This window comes from Pogona vitticeps, chromosome 10, assembly GCF_051106095.1.
Source record: "Pogona vitticeps strain Pit_001003342236 chromosome 10, PviZW2.1, whole genome shotgun sequence".
Classification (NCBI taxonomy): Eukaryota; Metazoa; Chordata; class Lepidosauria; order Squamata; family Agamidae; genus Pogona; species Pogona vitticeps.
The window spans coordinates 21,012,724-21,033,897 of NC_135792.1; the positions used below are offsets into that span (position 1 = coordinate 21,012,724).

At 40.9% G+C, this 21,174-nt stretch overlaps 1 protein-coding gene across 2 annotated transcripts in view; it reads right to left on the reverse strand.

Moving 5' to 3' along the window:
• ADAMTS18 (ADAM metallopeptidase with thrombospondin type 1 motif 18) overlaps window positions 1-21,174 on the reverse strand; it is a 121,053-nt gene that overhangs the window by 12,448 nt on the left and 87,431 nt on the right. For both annotated transcript variants that reach the window (XM_072980461.2, XM_020815279.3), the window contains 5 exons: window positions 14,226-14,367; window positions 9,560-9,686; window positions 5,435-5,639; window positions 2,918-3,109; window positions 1,331-1,543 (listed from right to left, as the gene is read on the reverse strand). In XM_072980461.2, the coding sequence (XP_072836562.2) occupies window positions 1,331-1,543; window positions 2,918-3,109; window positions 5,435-5,639; window positions 9,560-9,686; window positions 14,226-14,367 (879 nt within the window). The remainder of the gene's footprint in view (window positions 1-1,330; window positions 1,544-2,917; window positions 3,110-5,434; window positions 5,640-9,559; window positions 9,687-14,225; window positions 14,368-21,174) is intronic.

Consider the following 21,174-nt stretch of genomic DNA (forward strand, 5'->3'; position numbering starts at 1 on the left):
AGCCAAGCCAGTTCCCAAAATACAGAAGCCTGTTTGCGAGACTGGAAACAAATACAGCCCGATCCCAGGAATCAATCAAACGATTTAAAGAATTCCAGACAGTCTCTGCAGATCCCTAAGGACCCTGCACAGAGAGATGTGTCCTGGTTCAACTACAGTACAGCCATCTGACGAATGATATGGAAAGGAACATGGAACGTAGCAAAGAAGTAACAGCAGGAACATGGTTATATAAGTAGCTCTCTTTGTTTTCTAGACAAATGAATCTTATGCCAATATGATGCTGCTGTTATTATTGCCTCTCTGCTAGTACTTCTCGTTCCTGCAAGCAATGTGCACATACTTTAGCAATCTGGCCAAGTCTAACCCTACAAGGAGGCAGACTTGTGAAAAGGGTAGCATAGTGTCAGTTACATGCTATGTTATTTTTCTAATTCTAATGCCTGGGGTAAGTTGCTGGATAGCTCGGTGAGTTAGGTATCTGGCTGTGGAGCCAGAGGTTGGGAGTTTGATTCCCCCACTGTGCCTCCTGGGAGTAAAGCCAGCTTGGGTGACCTTGGGCAAGCTGCACAGTCCTGAGTTGTCCCCAGAAGAGGGAATGGGAAACCACTTCTGCATATTCTCGACCCGGAAAACCTAGAAAAGGGTCTCCATAAATCAGAACGGACTTGATGTCACATCATTATCATTTCACTGCCTGGGATGGAATGTATTTGCAGGAACTCCTATTTCATGTTCTAAGTAACTTGCTTGGCTTTGCATCTAGGCTTGAGTGAACAATGGGAAACAAACACCATTTGCTGCTCCATCTCAGGTAGAAAATCAGTCTTGGGCTGCTGTCTGGTTAAATCCTTCCTGCATGGTACCATTTTGCAATAGAGATGTTAAGGAAATGTCCATGCATCGGCTGCCGTTGGCAGGCAGCTGTGTATGAACAGCTGCTTGTACGTAAGTTCTCGATAGAGTGGAGAACCAAAGTGCTCCCATTCTGCGGTAACAACAAGCTGCTCTCTTCCTTTCAATAATGTATTGAGAGTGCTCAAATGTACTTTCCTCTAGAGTAGTAATTCCCAACCCAGGTATTCTTGCACTGCAGCTCCCAGAAGCCTTTGCCACTAGCTGTGCTGGCCAGAGTTTCTGAGAATGACAGTCCAAGAATCACCCAAGAATTACTGCTCTAGAACAGAGTTGGGTAAGATGTCATTCTGCTCCCTCCAGCCCTAGTAAAGGATGATGGGAGCTGTAGTCAACTAATATCTGAAGAGTCACACTTGGCCCACCCGTGATCTACCGATGAATGAAACACTGGGTCAGGATCCCATTCTCTTACCTGCTGCCAAGGTGAAGAATACCACCCTGATATTCTGGTATACAAATAGTGTAAAGGGCATGCTCCTTTGTTGCACACTTCTTCCAGTTCAATGTTCGGTTTCTTAAGATTTCGGCAACGTCGCTGTGGGAAAGTGATCAGCTTGCCACTGATGCTCTTCTCGCTGCACTGCATTTCTCGTCTCCTTATGCCTGGGCCACAGGTGACGGAACACTGTGGAGGGAAATCCATGGAAGTGACACGGAATAACTAACTCCATTGGTAGCTGGCAAGATTATGAGGCTGACCCAGAGCAGTTAAGGCCAGTCTCCAGAGGTCCATGAACTGTAGATGTCCATGCCTGGACTTGGAGAACCACATCCACTCCTGTGACCTCCTATACACACATGTACAGTGGTGCCTCGCTAGATGATGATAATCCGTTCCACTGAAATCGCTGTTTAGTGAAATAAATGTCTAGTGGAAAGCATTTCCCCATTGGAATGCATTGAAACCTGTTTAATGCATTCCAATGGGGAAGAATCGTCATTGTCTAGCGAAGATCAGCCATAGGAAAGCCACTTTGCGAACTGCCAATCAGCTGTTTAAATCGCTGTCTTGCAAAGCTTAGTTCCCCGAAAATATCTGTTTTGTGAGCACGGACGGAGCTGTCAAAATCATTGTCTAGCGAAAACTGGTTTGCGAAGCAGGGACCAAACATTGTCCAGCGAAATTCCCCCACAGGAATCACTGTTTTGCTAGTGAAAAAAACTGTCATGTGGGGTAACTGTCTAGCGAGGCACCACTGTATATGGGGCTACATTTTCCCTCTGGGTTTATGCTGTATGTGGCCTACATGCTGCATATTTCCCACCCTTGTCTAGATGGATCAGGTATGTCTGCAATGACGGGCAATGGCTCTCCCAGAACTTACCTCCTTCCTATTCCTTTTAAGTGATTTTTGACATGAAGATCTCTGCACTTTACCAGGCATTCTTCCTTTCTATTAAAGACATCAGTTCTGCTGATACTTCAGTGATGTCTCACAAAATGTATATTTCACAAACCTGAAAGTGTTTAGACTCTACAGGCCCTACTCTTCTAAAGTTTGTGGGGGGGGGAGTGCCAATATGCATTGAAAAATACAAACACACACACAAAAAAGTACACTCACTGAAAAATATACACAAGAGGTCTCTGCTGGGATTTATGGCAGTGCACTTCCACCAGCATAGCTAATCAACACGATTGTGGCTGTTAGGTTATCAGCTGATTGCCAGTGATGCAATATGGGAGAATTTGTAAAGGATTCTCTAGGATTCTTCTAGAGTTTCACTAAAACTTGATGTTGTTGTTCCTTTTATTGGGGGGGGGGACAGGCTGTGCCATGTGCCCCAATGCCTTTCTAAATAAGAAAAGAACCCCCTTGCCATTCAGGTTTATCATAAAAAGAACATTATTCACTAGCACATTTCTGCTAACGGAAGTCTTAATGGCAGAAAATCCTGCCAGTCCTTTGAATACAAAGCACAAATTCCAAGGTGAACAAACACAAGACTGTTTCCGGCCAGTCTCTCAGAACTGGGCTGAGCTTGCCTGTGATCTTACCTCGCTCCAAGCAGAAATCACCCACTGGAGCCGATCGTTCTTAGGACACCTTCCCAAAACACACATCTGTTGCGTCTCTGGCTTTGTTTCCCGGTTGCACATCTCCTTGGGCAGGATTTTCACTGTGGAAACTCCTACGCTTTTGCAGACAATGTCACGTTTCACGATGCCTCTTCCACACGTTTTGGAGCACTTTATGAAATTGGAAGAAAGTCTGACATTAGAAACTGATGCTGGCATTGCCATGTCACAGAAGAATAGTAAACTAAAAAAAGCCTCAAGACCGGCCATTATTCTACTTTTAGACAGGTCATAATCCTACTTTTGCTTACTTGTGAAATTCAGTGTAGTCCTCAGGGTTTGGGTTGGGAGATTCACCTATCCAGGCAGTGACCCCACCCCACCCCGATTTGCCTGGTTTCCTAATACTGAATACATTGTGTGACTCTGTACTATGCTAAAGTCTGTACTCAAGTTTAGTCATCTCCTTCAGAGCCTAGATTAGAACTGAGTATTGCTGGGTAACAGCTGGAGCCACCCTCCCCTGCAAGGGACCCTTCACTTCCCTGAATCTTTTGGAAACCAAAGAGATAAATTTGTTCACCAGCCCAAACTGGCGGCAGCACAGGTGGTGTTGGGCAGATGGGGTGACGATCTTTCAGGACCATCAGAATCAGAAATGTAAGCCCCAACATGGGCCTTCAAAACTCTCAGGGAGGCATATTTGGGTCCTTTTCCCAAGATTTCCCTTGGGTAAACCATCATTATCTATTTTGGGTTATTCAGATAGAACGTCCTGGTTTCTACCTCTCTCTAATGGCACCATGCGCTCAGGAATCTAAGATACCTCCATCACCTGAAATGCTCATTAAGCAAGGAAACAAACAAAACCCACAACACATTTTTTTCTTTCTTTCTCACTTTTACAGCTGATTTTTAGATTATGGCAGATGGTTTTTACATCAGCGCATTCACTTTAATAAATATGTGTGGTATGCCGGCCTTGGCAATGTTACAAAATACCAATTGTGTGTTTCATTTTAGTGTGAAGGCAGTCAGACTTGTAATACTTTTCTATCAGAGGTGTGTGTGTGTGTAAGTTGGAATTTGCCTGAGGCTCTCTGCTACCAGCTATGCTTCTAAGTGTGGTGTTTAAGTGCAATGTGATATTTAGTTCTTTGAAATGATACCTTATCAAAGACAACATCCATCATGGTTTTGGATGTTCACACTTCTCTCACAATGAAGATCTCCCTTTTGCAGGGTGAGAGGGTAGGATGTATTTGCTTCTGAAACCTAATAAAAACCCTTTCTACTTATCAGGTCTAATTCTCTAATTCCCATCAAGCTGGAGATGTTCTGAATGACAACTACCATAAGCTCCAGTCATCACAACCAATGGTCAATGATTATGGGATTTGGAGGCCACCAGGGCATGCACTGGAAGGACAGATCCTGAAGCTGAGGTTCCAATACTTTGGCCATCTCATGAGAAGAGGAGACTCCCTGGAAAAGACCCTGATGTTGGGAAAGTGTGAAGGCAAGAGGAGAAGTGGACAACAAAGGATGAGATGGCTGGACAGGGTCACCAAAGCGACTGACATGAATTTGACCCAACTCCGGGAGGCAGTGGAAGACAGGAGGGCCTGGTGTGCTCTGGTCCATGGGGCCACAAAGAATCGGACACAACTAAACAACAACAGGACATGCAGGCCTTCTGTAAGCACTACAACAACTGATCATTTTAGGTCTCTCTTTTTTTGTCCTTTCAGAGGTCTTCTTCCCTACATCTGCAGGACACACAACACTGTGGACACAAATGTTTCTTGGGTCTCAGAAAGATGGCCTTCTCCCCTCGCTTCCCAATATCTCTCCTAAATAATTATTGCTAATTTTTAAAAGCCATTTTCCACTTATTTTTTTGGGGGGGGGAACCATTCTGATTCTAAAAAAGGCCAGTGAGAAAACATCTGGCAAAATCACTGCCTGTATCTCCCACTGGGTGCCAGGGGTCTTTCTAAGGACAAAACATGTGTTTGTGTGTCTGGGAACACGGGAGAAATGTATAGTTCTTGAGTTGCACTTTGCTCATCCCTGATATGGCACTATTTCCACTTTATTACATACACTAACCTGATACATGAATACAAAGCTAACAACTGAATTGCACCTGCCCCCAAATTTTGCAGTATTGTTCTTAACTCCAAACTGCACGCTGTAAAGAAAAATGCATGCACACATGCATATGACAAGGATAATATGCATTTTAAAAGGTGCATTTTCGGGGACGGTGCAGGAAAGATGCATACGTTAAGGTGGCATATTCAGTTTAGATGGAAATCTGTCTCTGTTTTTGTTGTACGAAACAAGATGAAAGAAAACAATCAGGGAAAAATTACATGGACTGGAAATAAAATGATCTAAGGTTTCTAAGATGAGACGGACTTCTGGACTAGTTCAAGAGATCTCTCTGTAAAAGAACAGTGGGAAATGAACTAAAGCCTTTGTCTTAAGTACCTGTGACCATGGGCCGGGACTCCATTCTGGTGGGCAGTCCTGTGTATTACATGCTTGTATTTGTGCTGGGGTCGTCACTGGGCAAAGAGCATGCGCCACAATGTCATCCTTCTGAAAAGCTTTCTTCTGAAGACACTGGATTGGACGGGTTTGCTGCCCTCCACCACATGATTGGCTGCACACACTCCAATCACCTGTTGACCAACTTTTTAAAAAAAAGAACGTGCTTGTTAATTACAGTCGTCTGAGGAAAAGACAATGAAATTAAAATGGATGCTGGACCCTATGGGTCAGTTGTGGTTAACAGTGAATGAAGACTTATGACAGCAGCTCTGAAACTGATTTACCCGTATTTTTTCCGTGTATAAGAATGTCACAGGCTGAAGGCACTTTTCTAATCCAAAATTAAGAAAAATAAGTGGGGCTTGGCAAGTGTAGGGGGAAAGGGATCAAAGTGCTGCAGGATCGCTTTGATCCCTGCTTTCCCCTCCACTTGTTTTTGTTCTATCCTCAGCTTACTTCAGCATATAAGACGATCCTCAATTTTTAGTCTAAAGATTTTAGACAAAAGTATAGTCTTATACACAGAAAAATATGGTAACTCTGGTGTACCTCTGTGACTGGAATCATGATCAGGAAAAAAGAGCATTAAAACCCTGAAGAAGTCTGGCTACCCAATATATATCTTCTAGTTACCTGAAGAATGTATCCTAAACTTTTCACCTGTTCCAACTTGACAAGACACCTTGACAAGGATTTTTCAACTCCAGTGAGTTTCCTTTCAAGTCCAGTTGAGAGTGAGATCAGGAGGGCTATTTTTTTCCCCATTAAAGTCTCCGTAACATGCACAAACATGTCTTTGTGCAAAACGAATGGCCTTTTCTTTGGACAGCAAAGCACACACATGCAGCAAACACAGGGCTGGTCATGTTAAAAAGATACAAATAACCCTGTGATGCTTCTGGTTCATGCCATTTGATGCAGCAAACCAACAAACACAGCAGAGTTTTCTCTTCTCTTTTTCTTTTTCTCCTTTTTTTTGCCATTCACATTACTTGTGCAAGTATGTTCTGAAAATCATTCTTCCTGGGTTTGGCAGTGCCCCATGGTGACACTGCACACAGTTTAGGAACCCCTTACTTAGACTATTGTTTCCACCACCTTTAGAGGGACGTGGTGGTGCTGTGGGTTAAACCGCTGAAGCCTCTGCGCTGCAAGGTCAGAAGACCTGTAGTCGTAAGATTGAATCCACACGACGGAGTGAGCCCCTGTCGTTTGTCGCAGCTCCCGCCAACCTAGCGGTTCTAAAGCATGCAAAATGCAGAATGCGAGCAGATAAATAGGTACCACCCTGGTGGGAAGGTAAACAGCATTCCATGTCTAGTGGCCACATGACCACAGAGGATTGTCTGCGGACAAACGCTAGCTCTATGGGTTGGAAACGGAGATGAGCACCACCCCCTAGAGTCGGACATGACTGGATAAATTGTCAAGGGGAACCTTTACCTTTACCTTTCCACCACCTTTGACCACTGGCCAAGTTCCCAGTGGCTTCAGAGATTCCATTTTTTAAAAAAAAATCCCCAAAGAAAATCTGATGTGCAACATCTGAAGTATAAAATGGATTATAACATAGGTTTACTTTTCTAAGTGAAATTGTACACCATTTATTCTGGTAACACTGCTTTGGTGGAGCCAGCTAGAGCGGTAAAAATGGCCATGGGCCAAATAAGGCCCACAAGCTATACATAATATAACAACCTTTGAACTACAGAGCTGGGAAGGGACCCTATGGATCATCAAGTCCATCCCCTCTCAAGGAGGCCCGGTGGGGAATCGAACTCCCAGCCTCTAACTTTGCAGCCAGAGACCTAAACCACTGAGCTATCCATATTGTATTCCCCAGCATCAGCCACACAAAACTATCTCTGTGAGATAAAAGGGACATTCAATGTCACCGGCATTGAGCCCATCCCTAATGCCATTTTTCAGAAATGTGCTCAGCAAAGGTCTCCAGGGGTGGGCGGAGCTACCCCTATTTGTGGAAGATTCTCTACACGACTGGGACTTTGGACAGTCATGAAAGGGTTTTGGTTGCAGGGAGTCACATGTCTGCAAATGCAGCATTTTGTATCCACACACCCAGTTTTAAAGTGCACACAGTTTCCAATAATGGCAGAGGCATGCCTTGATAGCTACTTGTGTGGCTTTTCCACCGATTAAAATAAACACTATGTTTAAGGAGTTGCCAACCACAATTAAAAGGCAAATACAAACAACCCAGGGAAAACTGCAGGAAATGTAATAGAAGGCTGTTCTGTCTGCAGGGATCAGAGCCCATGGGTACAGAAATAAACATCTGGCAGAAGATTAATCACATGCAAATAGATTATTTGGCTAGGGAAATTACTTCAAATAAGTTTGCAGACAATGGGGTGGCTTCAGGCAAGACAATAAAAATTCTGAAGCTCTCACATGATCTGTCACCCCAATTAAGCATTATCTCTGCCTCCTTACGGTTCCGCCATAATATTGTCTAGGGGTTTATGCTAGACATGTGTGTGTGTGCCTATGCAGCTATATAATTATGTAAATATAGCTAGATTTAGACAAACATACATACACAGAAGCATATGCAGAGACACAGTTCTCTAAAATTCTACTCTGTTGGAGAGCTGTGTGAGGATATGTAAAATGTCCTACTGCTTTTACACTGTATACTTTAAAAAAAACAAACCGCAGAAAATACAGTTATTATCCATCTGTTTAAGGTGTTTGAGACGCAGAAATAATTTGAATTAGGATTATGCCAGTTCGACAGGGTTTAGGGGAAGAAACAGTTGGCTTAAACAGCCCCTGTTTAAACATCACCCTCTTTTGTTTCCCACCAGTAGTCAGTTGCCTTTCAAGAAGATGTTAAAATACCCCCATGAAAACCAACGGAGACACTTCATCCATTCTTTTATTTTGGAAAGGAAGAGAGCCATAGTCATCTGGCCAAAGTCTTCACAGAATGGCCTTTGGCGAGATGCGTGGTAGAGAACTCAAGTCATATCAATCAATCAATCAATCAATCAATCAATCAATCAATCAATCAATCAATCAATCAATCAATCAATCAATCAATCAATCAATCAATCAATCAATCAATCAATCAATCATATTCGTGCACGCAATTAAAAATATTTTTTCTTCCTCATCTACAAGATATTTTTGGTGCTTTGATGCATTTGAAGAAATAGGTAAAGGTTCCCCTTGACATTCAGTCTAGTTGTGTCCGACTCTAGGGGTCGGTGGTCATCCCCGTTCCCAAGGCATAGAGCCAGTGTTTGTCCGAAGACAGTTTCCGTGGTCATGTGGCCAGTGCGACTAGACACAGAACGCCGTTATGTTCCAACCGTGGTGGTCCCTATCTATATACTTGCATTTTTACATGTTTTTGAACTGCTAGGTTGGCAGGAGCTGGGACAAGCGACAGGAGCTCACTCCGTCCCATAGATTCGATCTTATGACTGCTGGTCTTCTGACCTTGCAGCACAGAGTCTTCTGCGGTTTAACCTGCAGCGCCACCACGTCCCTTACATTTGAAGAAATACCTCTATGCAAATTGTGTAAAATGCACATATTAATTTATAGTGTGTAAATTGCTCATCTGGGACTAAACTGTCACAACTGCACCCTGGTTGCATGGGATATTTTTCAAAAATAGAAGCATCATATAGATTATTTGCATCGTTAATCAAGTGACCAGTCTTCCAGTGCTCACGGTATGTGTACTTTGCTTCACAAATGGAAAGGAAGACAGTAACTCTGCAGAGATGTAATTTTGCCAAAATTACAGAGATGTTAAGAGGTGGGGGAGGGGACACCATTCTCTGGCTCTTTCCCATACCTGAGACAAGAAATTCAAAGAGGCTAGTGATTTCTGAACAGCCTTGAGTGGGATCTACCCAGGTGGGTGGCATAAGCAAGCTCAAGGTTGACTGCCTTGATCATCTTGAAAGCTTTTGCACATAGACTCCTCCTACTAGCTCCACTCCTCATCTCTGCACATCAGGCATTTAAGCTTTCTGAACACAAAGAAAAGAAAGAAAGAAATAGAGAATATGAAGTTGTGACACTTACTAGGCTGGGCAAGGATCTGCATTGCATATCTTCGTCTCCATCAAGGGTTTTGTCCTTGGGCCACAGAGAGAGGAATTGACCCGGGTACGATGATCTTGTAAACATACAGCTTTTGCTATCAAGTGCCCTGTGGAAAAAACCAAGAGAAAACAAAGCAAACCATGATTCAAATGAGGAATCTGAGAAAGAAAATAATTATTTCTGAAAGGTAAAAACACATTGCCCACAAGGTCACAATTAGTCAAGAAGTTCATTGAATTAGTCAAGAGCCATGTTTGGACTTCCATACCTGAGGAAGAGACACCCTTACAACCCTAAAGAGAGAGAGATTCTCAAGGCTTCAGATATTAAAGAGCAATAGACATAACAACTATGTTTGTCTCAAGGAATTCAGTAACAGATGATGGGTAGGCTACTAGTTAGCCTTAACTATTCTTAGTACTTTTAAAGCATGTTCTGCTTTGGGTCTCAGAATATCTTGAACACCCTTGTTTCCTCTGAGAAATACTTAGGTTAACTTTAAAGCATGATTTTCAGTAACCTGCAGACAATTTCCTGAGGTACTTTGGGGAACTATTTTTAATGCAATTGGATTTTCAATAGTAAACACCAATTTTAAGAGGGATTCAAGGATATCAAACCATTAATTAATGTTTTCAAGTACCTGTACATTGATTAATACCTTCAAGTAAAGAAATGTCTCACAGCAACTTCTTCAACCTTAGGTTGTCCAGATATTTTGGAGTATAACTGCTACCAACCTCACCCACTATGACAATGTTAAAGCCTAAAACATTTGAAGGGCACCCAGATGGGGGAAGTTGCTTCATAGATAGAGTCAACAAAGTGTGGCCAATCGGGCACCTGCAGAGATCCAAATGTGGCCCACGGTCCCCTCACACACACTGCTATAATCCTGGTCACAACACCACACCATTTTAAGTTTGCCTTAAATGGCACAAGAAGTCCCCTTATCGGCAACTAGACTTCTTTCTGATTAGGTTGAAATGTTTTGCTTCTCATCCATGTAGCTTTTTCAGTCTGAGGAGAGTTGGTAGGAGAGCCTTGATATATCCCCCATGTTTGTTTCACTTCCTGCTGGTCTGAATATGCTCATTAGATGGATGATGGATGGGGGAGGGGAGAGAAAATCCCACCTCTGCGGTCCTTCTCTACCCGTTGTCATGGGTCGTTAACAGTCATTAATGTGGAGGATATATCAGGGTTCTCCTACCAACTCTCCTCAGACTGAAGAAGCTACGTGGATGAGTAGTAAAACGTTTCAGCCTAATCAGAAAGAAGTCCAGTTGCCATGACCCAACTTCTAGATAATCTCACCTGGATGACTGAGAATCTTCACAGACCTTAAGAAGTCCTCTCTGGGCCTCTAGGGACATAGAAGAGTATTTTACTGTGTCTGAGGTCTTACTTGCCACCATCTCTCCTCCCAGACACAATTTGTCTTTTTTTTAAAAATGGAAATGCATGAAGAAACTACTTCAAATTTATTAAAAGATTTGTAAAGCAAAAAGCATTTTGGGAGTATGAGCTAGGAGATTGTGTGCAGGCCCTCTTAAGTCCAGGAGTGTGTTGGTGGAGCACTCAGTTCTGTAGCACTTATTAATCCATGCTAGAGTGGATTAAGCCGCCTAGAGTGGTTTTAACCGACCAGATAGGCGGGATATAAATAAATAAATAAATAAATAAATAAATAAATAAATAAATAAATAAATAAATAAATAAATAAATAAATAAATGTTCTGATAAATAAATTGATAAATAAATTGATGAATGAATGAATGAATAAATGAATGAATGAATGAATGAATGAATGAATGAATGAATAAATAAATAAATAAATAAATAAATAAATAAATAAATAAATAAATAAATAAATAAATAAATAAATAAATAAATAAATAAATGCTCTGTCATATTGAACTGCAGTAGAGGGAAGCTATCACTACTAAATAATAAAATATTGTAGCTTTTCCACAGATGATAAGCCAAAGAGAAGTAAATGGGCCGTAGAAAAGAGGGGAATGAAATTGATTGATTCAGAATGGACATTGATTCAGAATGAATTCACAACTTTTAGAGAGACAAGAATCAGGAATGCAAAGAGAGGTGGAAAGAAGAAGACGGTGAATAAGAAGAATGACACAAGAACTGGATGGTAGAAGGAATGCAGTGATGGAAATTATAGGACAGTGTGAAAGGAAATGTGAAGCTCTAGGAAAATTCAGCGCTAAAGTGGCAAGCAAAGGTAGGAAAAAGTCAAAGAGGATATCCAAGAGGAAAGAAAGACAATGGGTAGCAAGCACTGAATAAAAACAGTAACCATTAATTAATTCAAGCAACTATATAGGGAACTGGCTGAAAAAGAAAATGTAGCATAAAACTGAAAGTGTGAGCTATGGGGATAAGTAAGGGGCATTAATCAAAATTATCAGTGTCACTGTCTGTTGTGCTTGGAAGTGCAGGAAACTTGTGGAGTCTGTAGAGAGAAGGTATTTAAGATGAGTTCTGGTTTGGTTTTGCTCTTTATAGCATCGAAATCAGATGAGCATCACCCACATCCAAACTATACAGATCAGTTTGAACGTTGGAGGGGCCATATTGCATTGCGTGTGCCATGGCAGCAAAGAATACGGGTTTGAAATCATGGCAGATACCAGTCCAGAAATACTAGCCTAATGACAAAGATCTAAATTGCTGATACATAAGTTTAGATGGTTAACCATTCAATGCTAAGGGATGGTAGAGGAAAAGATGTTAAAGCAAGCCTAGTAACTGATAGGCCATAATTCTGAAGCCATTGCAGAGACATCAAAGCATGGCCCCTACCACCAAAGGCTTCACCACCAAAGACTTGAACCCAGCCAAATTTAAGCCTTTCTACAAAGGGTTACTATTTTAAGAGAGGTCTATTTTTCTGTTATTGAATTATCTGTTTCTTTGAATGGCATCTTTGCAACAGTAAACAAAGCACACAATACTACATGGCATATGGGGGGGGGAGAGAGAAAGTGAATGGAATACTGGTTTATACACCATGCTGTTGTTTTAACCTTAACTATGATGCTAATCTAGCAGCTAATGTTAGTGGTAAGCTTATGTGAAATTTAGAACAGCACAGTGCTGAGAACTGGTGCTGAACTTGTGCCTGTTCAACAGAAGCCATCATTCTAGAAATCATTCCACAGGAGGAGGAGGAGGAGGAGGAGGAGGAGGAGGAGGAGGAGGAGGAGGAGGAGGAGGAGGAGGAGAAGAAGAAGAAGAAGAAGAAGAAGAAGAAGAAGAAGAAGAAGAAGAAGAAGAAGAAGAAGAAGAAGAAGAAGAAGAAGAAGAAGAAATGATGAGGGATTATGAGATTTATTATCCCCTCACCACTTTCATTATCTCAGTTAATCTATTTTGAGACAGTGCAGGGGGGGGGAGTTATCTAAAGTTAATTACAGATCTCTAGAGAAAGATTTGGCGTAACGGCTGTTCAGACAGCCATTATGGAAAACCCACAGGTTGCTGCCTCTCAATGGTTAAAAAGGAGAGAGAGGGGGAAAGGGAGAGAGAACGAGAGAAAGAGGGAGAGGGAGGAAGAGGAGCAATGAAGTACATAAACTTAGAAGGAGAGGAAGGAAGGAAGCCTGAGATTAGCAGTCTGCACAAAGTTCATGGAAAAGACAATGGTGGAGCCAACATCTGCCTCTCTATACATTCATCACTCTCAACCAATTCATATAACTATCTGCTTTCGATGGCAAGAATTATCTGTAGGAATTGGGAGTGTAGGCAAAGCTGCATAATGAGCAGAATCTACACATTTAGTACATGACACTACAATGTGGTTTATTTGTTGGTGCACTTCCAAGTGATATATGAATTTAGGATCCAGGGGCAAGCCTCCCTATCCAACACTCATCTACAGACATTCATGTTGGTGCTTAAATTCCAGTGTTTGAGATGTAACGAATAAATGCATTGTGGACTCTAACTGCAAAGTGCACATGACTAAACTGAAATCTTTGAACTGACTATGAAAAGGAAAAGAAAAAAAACATTAGTTCAGGATTTTGTGGGTTTTTAAAGCTACTGGATTCTAAGATATCAAAACCGATTTCAAAGTTGTAAAAATTATCTGAAAGCAGTTACAGGGCAATAGAAAATTTCTTATATGGAACAAAAGTATCCCTTTCTGTAAGCAAGGTAATGCTCAGAGTTTTATTCTTTCCTTCATTCCACTGCTTCCCATGTTGTTGTTCTGATTTGAAAAGATATTTGCAGGGGAAACTCCTGTTGTTTTCCTGTTGATTCTTCCTTGCAAATGCACTTCCCCCTCTGCATCTTAAATAAACCAAACAAATAACGGAATACTACATACAGCATGGAGGATCAGTAGCAAAAATACTAAATAGGCAATAAATCAATTAACAAATTCAACCAGCAATCCAAGCACATCTTTATTAACTAATAAGAGGCATGTCTACTCAGAAGTAAATCCAGATGCATTCAACGGGACTTGCTTCCAAGTAGAAAAATATTCCTGTCATGATGACAATCCTGCAGAAAATGTTTCACTTGAAGTAAGGACAAAAAAGTTGAAAATCACATTTTGTGATAGTTAGAAATGTGTCTGGAATCCAGATTTTGTGAATAGGTTACTCACCTCCACCGCATGTGACTGAACATTCAGACTGCACTGTCACCCACGAGTAGCTGTGTCTTTGTGTGGAAATTTTGTTCTCGTTGATCGCCTTTGAGAAGGTGTACTGCCAGGCAATGCCCGGGTTTTTACCTTGCAACAGAAGCTAGTAGTGTGGAGAGAAAACATCATGATCAATTGAGAAACAAATGAACTAAACTATTAAAGATATCATATCCTAATCTGATCATTGAACAGACACTTCTTGAAATTCTAGATACTCCAAAAGTCATCTTTATTTATAGGGAGGAGATTCTCATATAGAGATTAATGGACATGAAAAGATCCACTGTTCACCTGTAAAGGATTTCTTTCTTCATTGAAGTCTGAGGTATATGTTAATCCACCCTTTCCCACCTCCTTTCAAACTACATTTCTTTCTGTCGGTCCTTTTAAAAATCTGTGAAAGTCTAGTAAATGCTACTAGCGGCCACCAGGGTGTGCTCATTTTACATCATTCTTCAAAGCTAAAACACAAATAGGTTTTTTTAAATGTCCTTACAATCTTAAAATTAGTCTCCTGTTGTGTGTTTTTCAGCATTACAGTCCACTTCCTCTGACATTTGGAGTACACAATTTAAGCCATAGGCTTATGTGCTCAGTGTACATGCTTGTGAGTAAATTAGAATGAAATGAGATAGCGTGAAATAACAATAACATTTTTACCATTGGCAGTATATCTTTGGAGTGCTGATTATGTAAACATCCTGGCAATAAGTACATTAGGAAATGCTAATTGTCATATATACCAGTGCAATTTTAGCAAATTAAAACCACAGCTGCAATCAGCACTGACATGCACCATGTTTTAAACCTCAAATAGCTTGTAGGTGGGTTTTTTTTCAAGCAGTGTACCAAAAGAGGTGGATGTGAATTTGGTGGGTTTGAAAACCTTCTTCCCCCATTTTGTTTTCATATGTCCAATGAAGTGGACATGTCCATGAAAGCTCCCATTAAAATACAATAGTGTCACATTCCCAGGGAATTCAGCAGGCGAAAGTCCAATATGCCAGTCCAAGGTCAGAAGTCCAGGAGATACAAAACAGATGCCAAATTGTCAAAGCCAAAACACAAACCATAGTCAGAAGTCAGAGTCCAAAAGCCAAGGGTCAAGAGAGCAAGGTTCAAGAAAAGCAGGAGTGTGAGTGCAAGCCAGAGAATTGACTTGTTGCTTCCACAAGCTTCCAAGTCACTGAGTACAAATTATATAGCAGCAACAATCATCTAATTCCTAGAAGCATTCCATCCTGTTAAAACTCTGGGCTGGTCAACCTGATGTTCCTGTGAGAAGCATGCATGTGAGTCTCAGTCCTCCATGTTGTGAGTCTCTGTCGATGCTTATCTCTCACTCTGCTAGTGGGGGAGGAGAATCTGGCGGTGATTCAGTAGTCTGTGATACTAATTGCCCAGCATTTTCCTCAGTTGATAATTAACCCCTCTGATTACATGCCTTTTTTGGCTGAACTCATAACAAATAGTTAGTCTTTAGGTGCCACATGTTTTTGTCTTTTTTGTTATTTTGTGTTGTTTTGCTTCTTTGCATTCTGCCTGATATTCCTCTCCCATGTGTACCTCCCAGAGAGGAAAATTCAAGTCATGGAACTCGCTGTCAAATAAGACTTAAGTTGCTCTGGTTACTTTATTCAGACTCAACTTGGGTTTTTTTTTCCCTTGTTTTTTCAATTACTTGGACTCAGCTCATGACAGGAAAACCACCCACCCTTCCTTTTTTCTGGGTAATACCTTGCTTTTAATAGGGACTCAGACTTGAGGCTTGGGACTTCATACCAAAGACTCGGACTTGGATTTGGAACTCAGACCCAAAGACTTATCAAGATTCCTGGTATCTCCAGTAAAGTTTGTTTTATAGTACAGATAGGATTCCCACTGAAGTAAAAGGCAAAGTACTGCACACAGGAACTTCTTCTGTGCAGTGGGCTACCTGGGATAACCCCATAATTTAAAAACACACGAATATACACACATCTCCTGTGCATATGCGTGGAATGCTACAGTTGGATCTGGCCCTTGTTTTACAGGGCACTGGTGATGTTCTATAGTATACACAGTGATGTTCTACAATAGATGGGAATGGCCATGGGCTGTTCATTCTGCTTCTCCATCCAACCATGGATTAACCGTCGCTATGGGGAAACATCGCTATACGGAACGGAAAATGCCATAGGAACGCATTAAACTTCATTTAATGCGTTCCTATGGCTTCTAAACTCACCGTTAAGCGAAGTTTCCCCATCCGGCCGCCATTTTTGCACCCTTGGTAAGCGAGGGCAGGGCACAAAAATGCTGCGTGTGACCATTTTTGGGCGTCCGGCGGCCATTTTGGAACCGCCAAACAGCTGATTTTAAAAAATCGCTATGCGAAAATCGGTAAGCGAAACGCTTACCAATTGTCGCAAAGCAATTTTTGCCCTATTAAATCATCGCAATGCGATCGCATTAGCAATTCCAAAAAACGGATCGCTGTGCGACTTCGGCGTTAAACAGTGCACTCATTATGCGAGGCAATACTGTACTTTGTAAGGTAGTGAATGCTCCAACACTGGATGCATTCAAGGGAAAGTCAGACAACCATCTGTCAGATCTGCTTTGATTTGGATTCTTGCATTAAGCAGGGGGTTGGACTCCATGGCCGTATAGGCCCCTTCTAACTCCATTATTCTAGGATTTTGTGATCCCACCCCACCATTTGCTGCTTCAGGCCTCATTCTGCCTGAGAAAAGCACAAATCCTGAAAACCATTTCTCTCAGCATTCCTGCCTGAAGCCAGCCTTGGCTTTATAACCTCATTTAATGACAAGACCTCTGTTTAACCTTTTTTCACAGAGATTGTGTGAGGATAAAAAAGAGATAACCCACCATATTGCCAGAGCTCCCTAAAGGAAAGGTTGGAGATCCATGTAATAAAGAAAGAAACTCAGGCCTCCCAGTTTATAAGCCCTGCACACTGTCCACTCTAAATGACATTTCATTTTTGCACATGTCAACATCTCTTTCTTTTCCATCATGGACCATTTAATTTTCCACAGTTCTAAATTTATTGGGTGGGGACAGGAAGGGAGAAAATGTTTCTCTTTCAGCTTGGATAAGAAGAAACCCAGGCCACACCATGCGGATGGAGGAACATTCCCTTCCATCCCATTAAAGAGAATTCCAATAATTTTAGATTGTGCATTTAGAAGATAGAATGAATAAAACTAGGTAGATGAAGCCTAGCAAATAATTCAAGTTTAAATGCAAACTAGGGAAGAGCCGATGTATTTTCCTACTCCTTGACACGTTCACATCCAGAACTGCTGGATAGTTCGGTGGTTTAGGTCTCTGGCAGTGGAGCTGAAGGTTGGGAGTTCGATTCCCCAATCAAACTCCCATGGAGTCCAGCCTCCTAAACGGGGGCTGGACTCAATGATCCATAGGGTCTCTTCCAACTCTATAGTTCTAAGATTCTAAGATGATGATGATTAACACACCGATAAATACATTCAGTTGTCTTTTGATATTAATATACATTCTAATGCAGTCTAGAATGTAAAAACCACTGGATAACTGAATTCTAATTCATGCATGGTTTTAGAAGGTGTTGATGAGGCCAGTTAACAGCATAATTCAGCAGGACTGATTTCTCTAATACAAATGCTTGTACTATTCGATTTACAATATAATTTTACTTCCCAAGAATTGTCACATTACAGTCTTTAACAAACCACATTTCATAAATGTTCAGCAGAAAACAAATACATTAGTCAGAAAACATGTGGAATTAGCTGTCAAACCCCACATGCTACTCCACAGCAACCTGTGATTAAATTTACCTCCCCATAAGATCATCAACCTATGGAAGTGTGAACTCTATGTACTTTAAAACTATCTCAGTGGACATTAAGGAAATACTCTATGGGGGTTTGCCAATATGAACCAAATGTTACCTTGATTAAATCTAGGGAGAGATGCAAGTTTTATTGCAGGACTAGTGAAGAGAAAAGCTAGTGAAAAATCACCAACATGGCTTAATTTTTTTTTCAAAAGTCCACTCAATTATTTTTAAGACCAGAAAGGTATTTAGCTGTTTATGAATTAAACAGAAATTAGAAAGCATAGAACAGAGAGTGAGAAGCCACCAGCCATGGCAATGAGAAACATCAACAAAAGTTGACATAAATTCCATGCCAATAACATGAAACAGACAAAAGATATGATACTTTATAGAAAATGTATTTGATGGGAGAAAAGATATAACAGGGGGCAATTTATTTTCCAATCCTATTAGTTAGATTAGATTTCAATCCAAGACTTCTGATAGAGATCAAAGCTAGAAATATACAACTGACTCCAGGAATATGCATCCTTCCCCAAAAATAAGAGCTTGGCTTTCTGCTTTATTGCATGACCTAGGGCTGATAAACACCCAATATTAGGTAAATATGAAACAATTTATGATATTTTTAAGGTGCTGGAGGCACAACCAGTTTCTCTTTGGCATGCACCTGCATTGAAAATAAACTTGTATATATCATATAGATTTGTGAGAGAAACGTGTGGAGAAAAATGATAATGGTAGCAATAAGAAAATCCAACCGTACATCATAAACCATAAACTGCAATAATTCTATGTCACCAAATGAATTTTGACCACTGGGGATCTTCTCAGATTTTCTTAAGTATACTCAGAAGGAGTTTATCCTACCCTTCTGGTGCTACTCTATAACCATGTAGTTTGCCCATGCTGATTCTAAAATCAGTCATTCACAGATATCAGACATCATTGCTGGAATTTTTATAACCACACATGCTGCCTATGGTTAGGGTGACTGGGAGGGACTTTTCTTGGCTGGGGTATCTGTCAATTTATCCAGCACTCACCAATCATTCCCTCCTGCCTATGAATTCAAAGAGAGCCCCGCCTCTCTGTTGAGTGTTCCTTTCCCTCTCTTTAGTCTGCTGCAAGTCAAAGTCTGTTTGCTGTTGGTCTGTTCACAACAGTAATGAAACACTCTATTCTTTCTCCTTTGGACATCTTAGAGTGAGTTATCGGGACCTTAATTACCAGTTAATGAGAAAGGAGAATAATCTGGGGAACCTGAGCTATTCTTCTCTGTGAATCTCTGTATTTCTACTGTGTAGCCTAAAGAATTTTATGAGAAATTTGAAACTCCACAACAATTATTTCACTGCAGTTTCTGTCAAGGAGAAGGTCATCAATGGCATAATTTTTCACAAGGTCTCCAAAACTGGGACTCTGGGAAACTGAAGGGACAGGATCCATATTCCACCATCTGCCATCACTGATAAACAATCTTGCTGGGATATTTATGTAGAATCTCTTTGCTGATGGTTCCCACAAACACGAGACCGTCCCTTCCTGGCGCCATGTTTCCTCTACATAATCGTTCACAGTCATAGTCATTCCATGATATGTCAAAATGCTTTCTATGATCTTCATAGGTCAAGCAGTGCCAGCCAGAGATGATTCTCAATAGCCTTCAGTGGGTTTTTTTAAAAGGAAAGACACCTAATTCTTTTCTATGGAGCAATAAATCATCAATGGCTGATGGAGAATCTATATACCTCAGGCAGTTACTCCCAGAGGCCTCGCCATCACCACAAAATTGGTGTCTTGCCAAACAGTAGAGCATAGTGCAATGTAAGAAACTTGAATTGACTTTGAGTTACATCCAAAATATAGCATAATATTTATTTTCCATTATGAAGGCAGAGCTATTGCCAAGGTGTCATTCTCATCCCCAAAGTGACAAGAACTCTCAGAATATTAAATATTATCTCTTCTGACAATAGTGTCAAACATTCGCTTGAAAAGAAGCTTTTCCACAGCAATCCTCGATCTACCGCTGGCGAACGTCATCATGTTATTAAACCTACAAATCTGCTTCAGTCTTCTTCACTGGATACTTTCCAGAAATACTCTGGCCAACTGACATTTGCTCCCAAATTTACAGCTGGGGGAAAAAAATTCTCCTTAAACATTTCCAGGTCCTTAATGCCTACCTTAAACTCACCAACCACCTGACTTCAGACACAACACTCGGCAGCTTTTAACCACAGGGCACAGAGTTATAAAATTTACTGCTTTGTACATTCAGAAACCACAGACTCTATGACTAAGATCTGCCAGATCTATTTGGAAGAACAAAACATCGCTCAGGGCAAAAGAAAGTTAAACAACAGCCAAACTGAACTTTCTTAAGTAAACAGTCCCTTTTCTTTTTCTGCTAATTTTGATTTCATAGTTAAAATAATATATACCCTAAACCACCTGTGTATCTATTTCTTTGTTTCGTTTATCTCCCCATTTCTGGGTCAGGTGAACAATTCCTTTGTTTCTGATTACATCATTAGGGCAATTTCTTTTCCGTGCAAGTCAACAGATTTGTTAGATTGTCAGCTTTCAATGGACTTTCTTTAGAGCGTTAGCTTCCTACCATGTCTCTTACTTTAGACTGCCAATTTCCTATGGATCCTTGTTGAAATAACTATGTATCTAGCCATTAGTGCTACAACTTATTATACTGGAGGCTCAGTACAGTAAACAAAATGGAAGGATGAATTCTCAAGATTGCTGGAGTACATTAAATTTGTTGGCATAGATACTAGGCATATTATATTTTACTTGGCAGTAATGACATATAGCACCATTGTGGGGCTGCAGTCTTAATAACTAAATAAGAAAGTGATGCCATTACAAATTTCACTCCACAGTGAGATCAACTAATGCTTGTCCAACCAAAGGGAAATGGCACAAACAACAATATTGTACACATATGTGCCCTAATGAAGATTTTTTTAAAAAAAGCATAGAAAAAACCTATGAAGAATTCAGAGCTGCTGAATTTTCTTGAGGTTTTCTTAGAAGTAAAAATGGCAGAATTTGCAAGAAGTG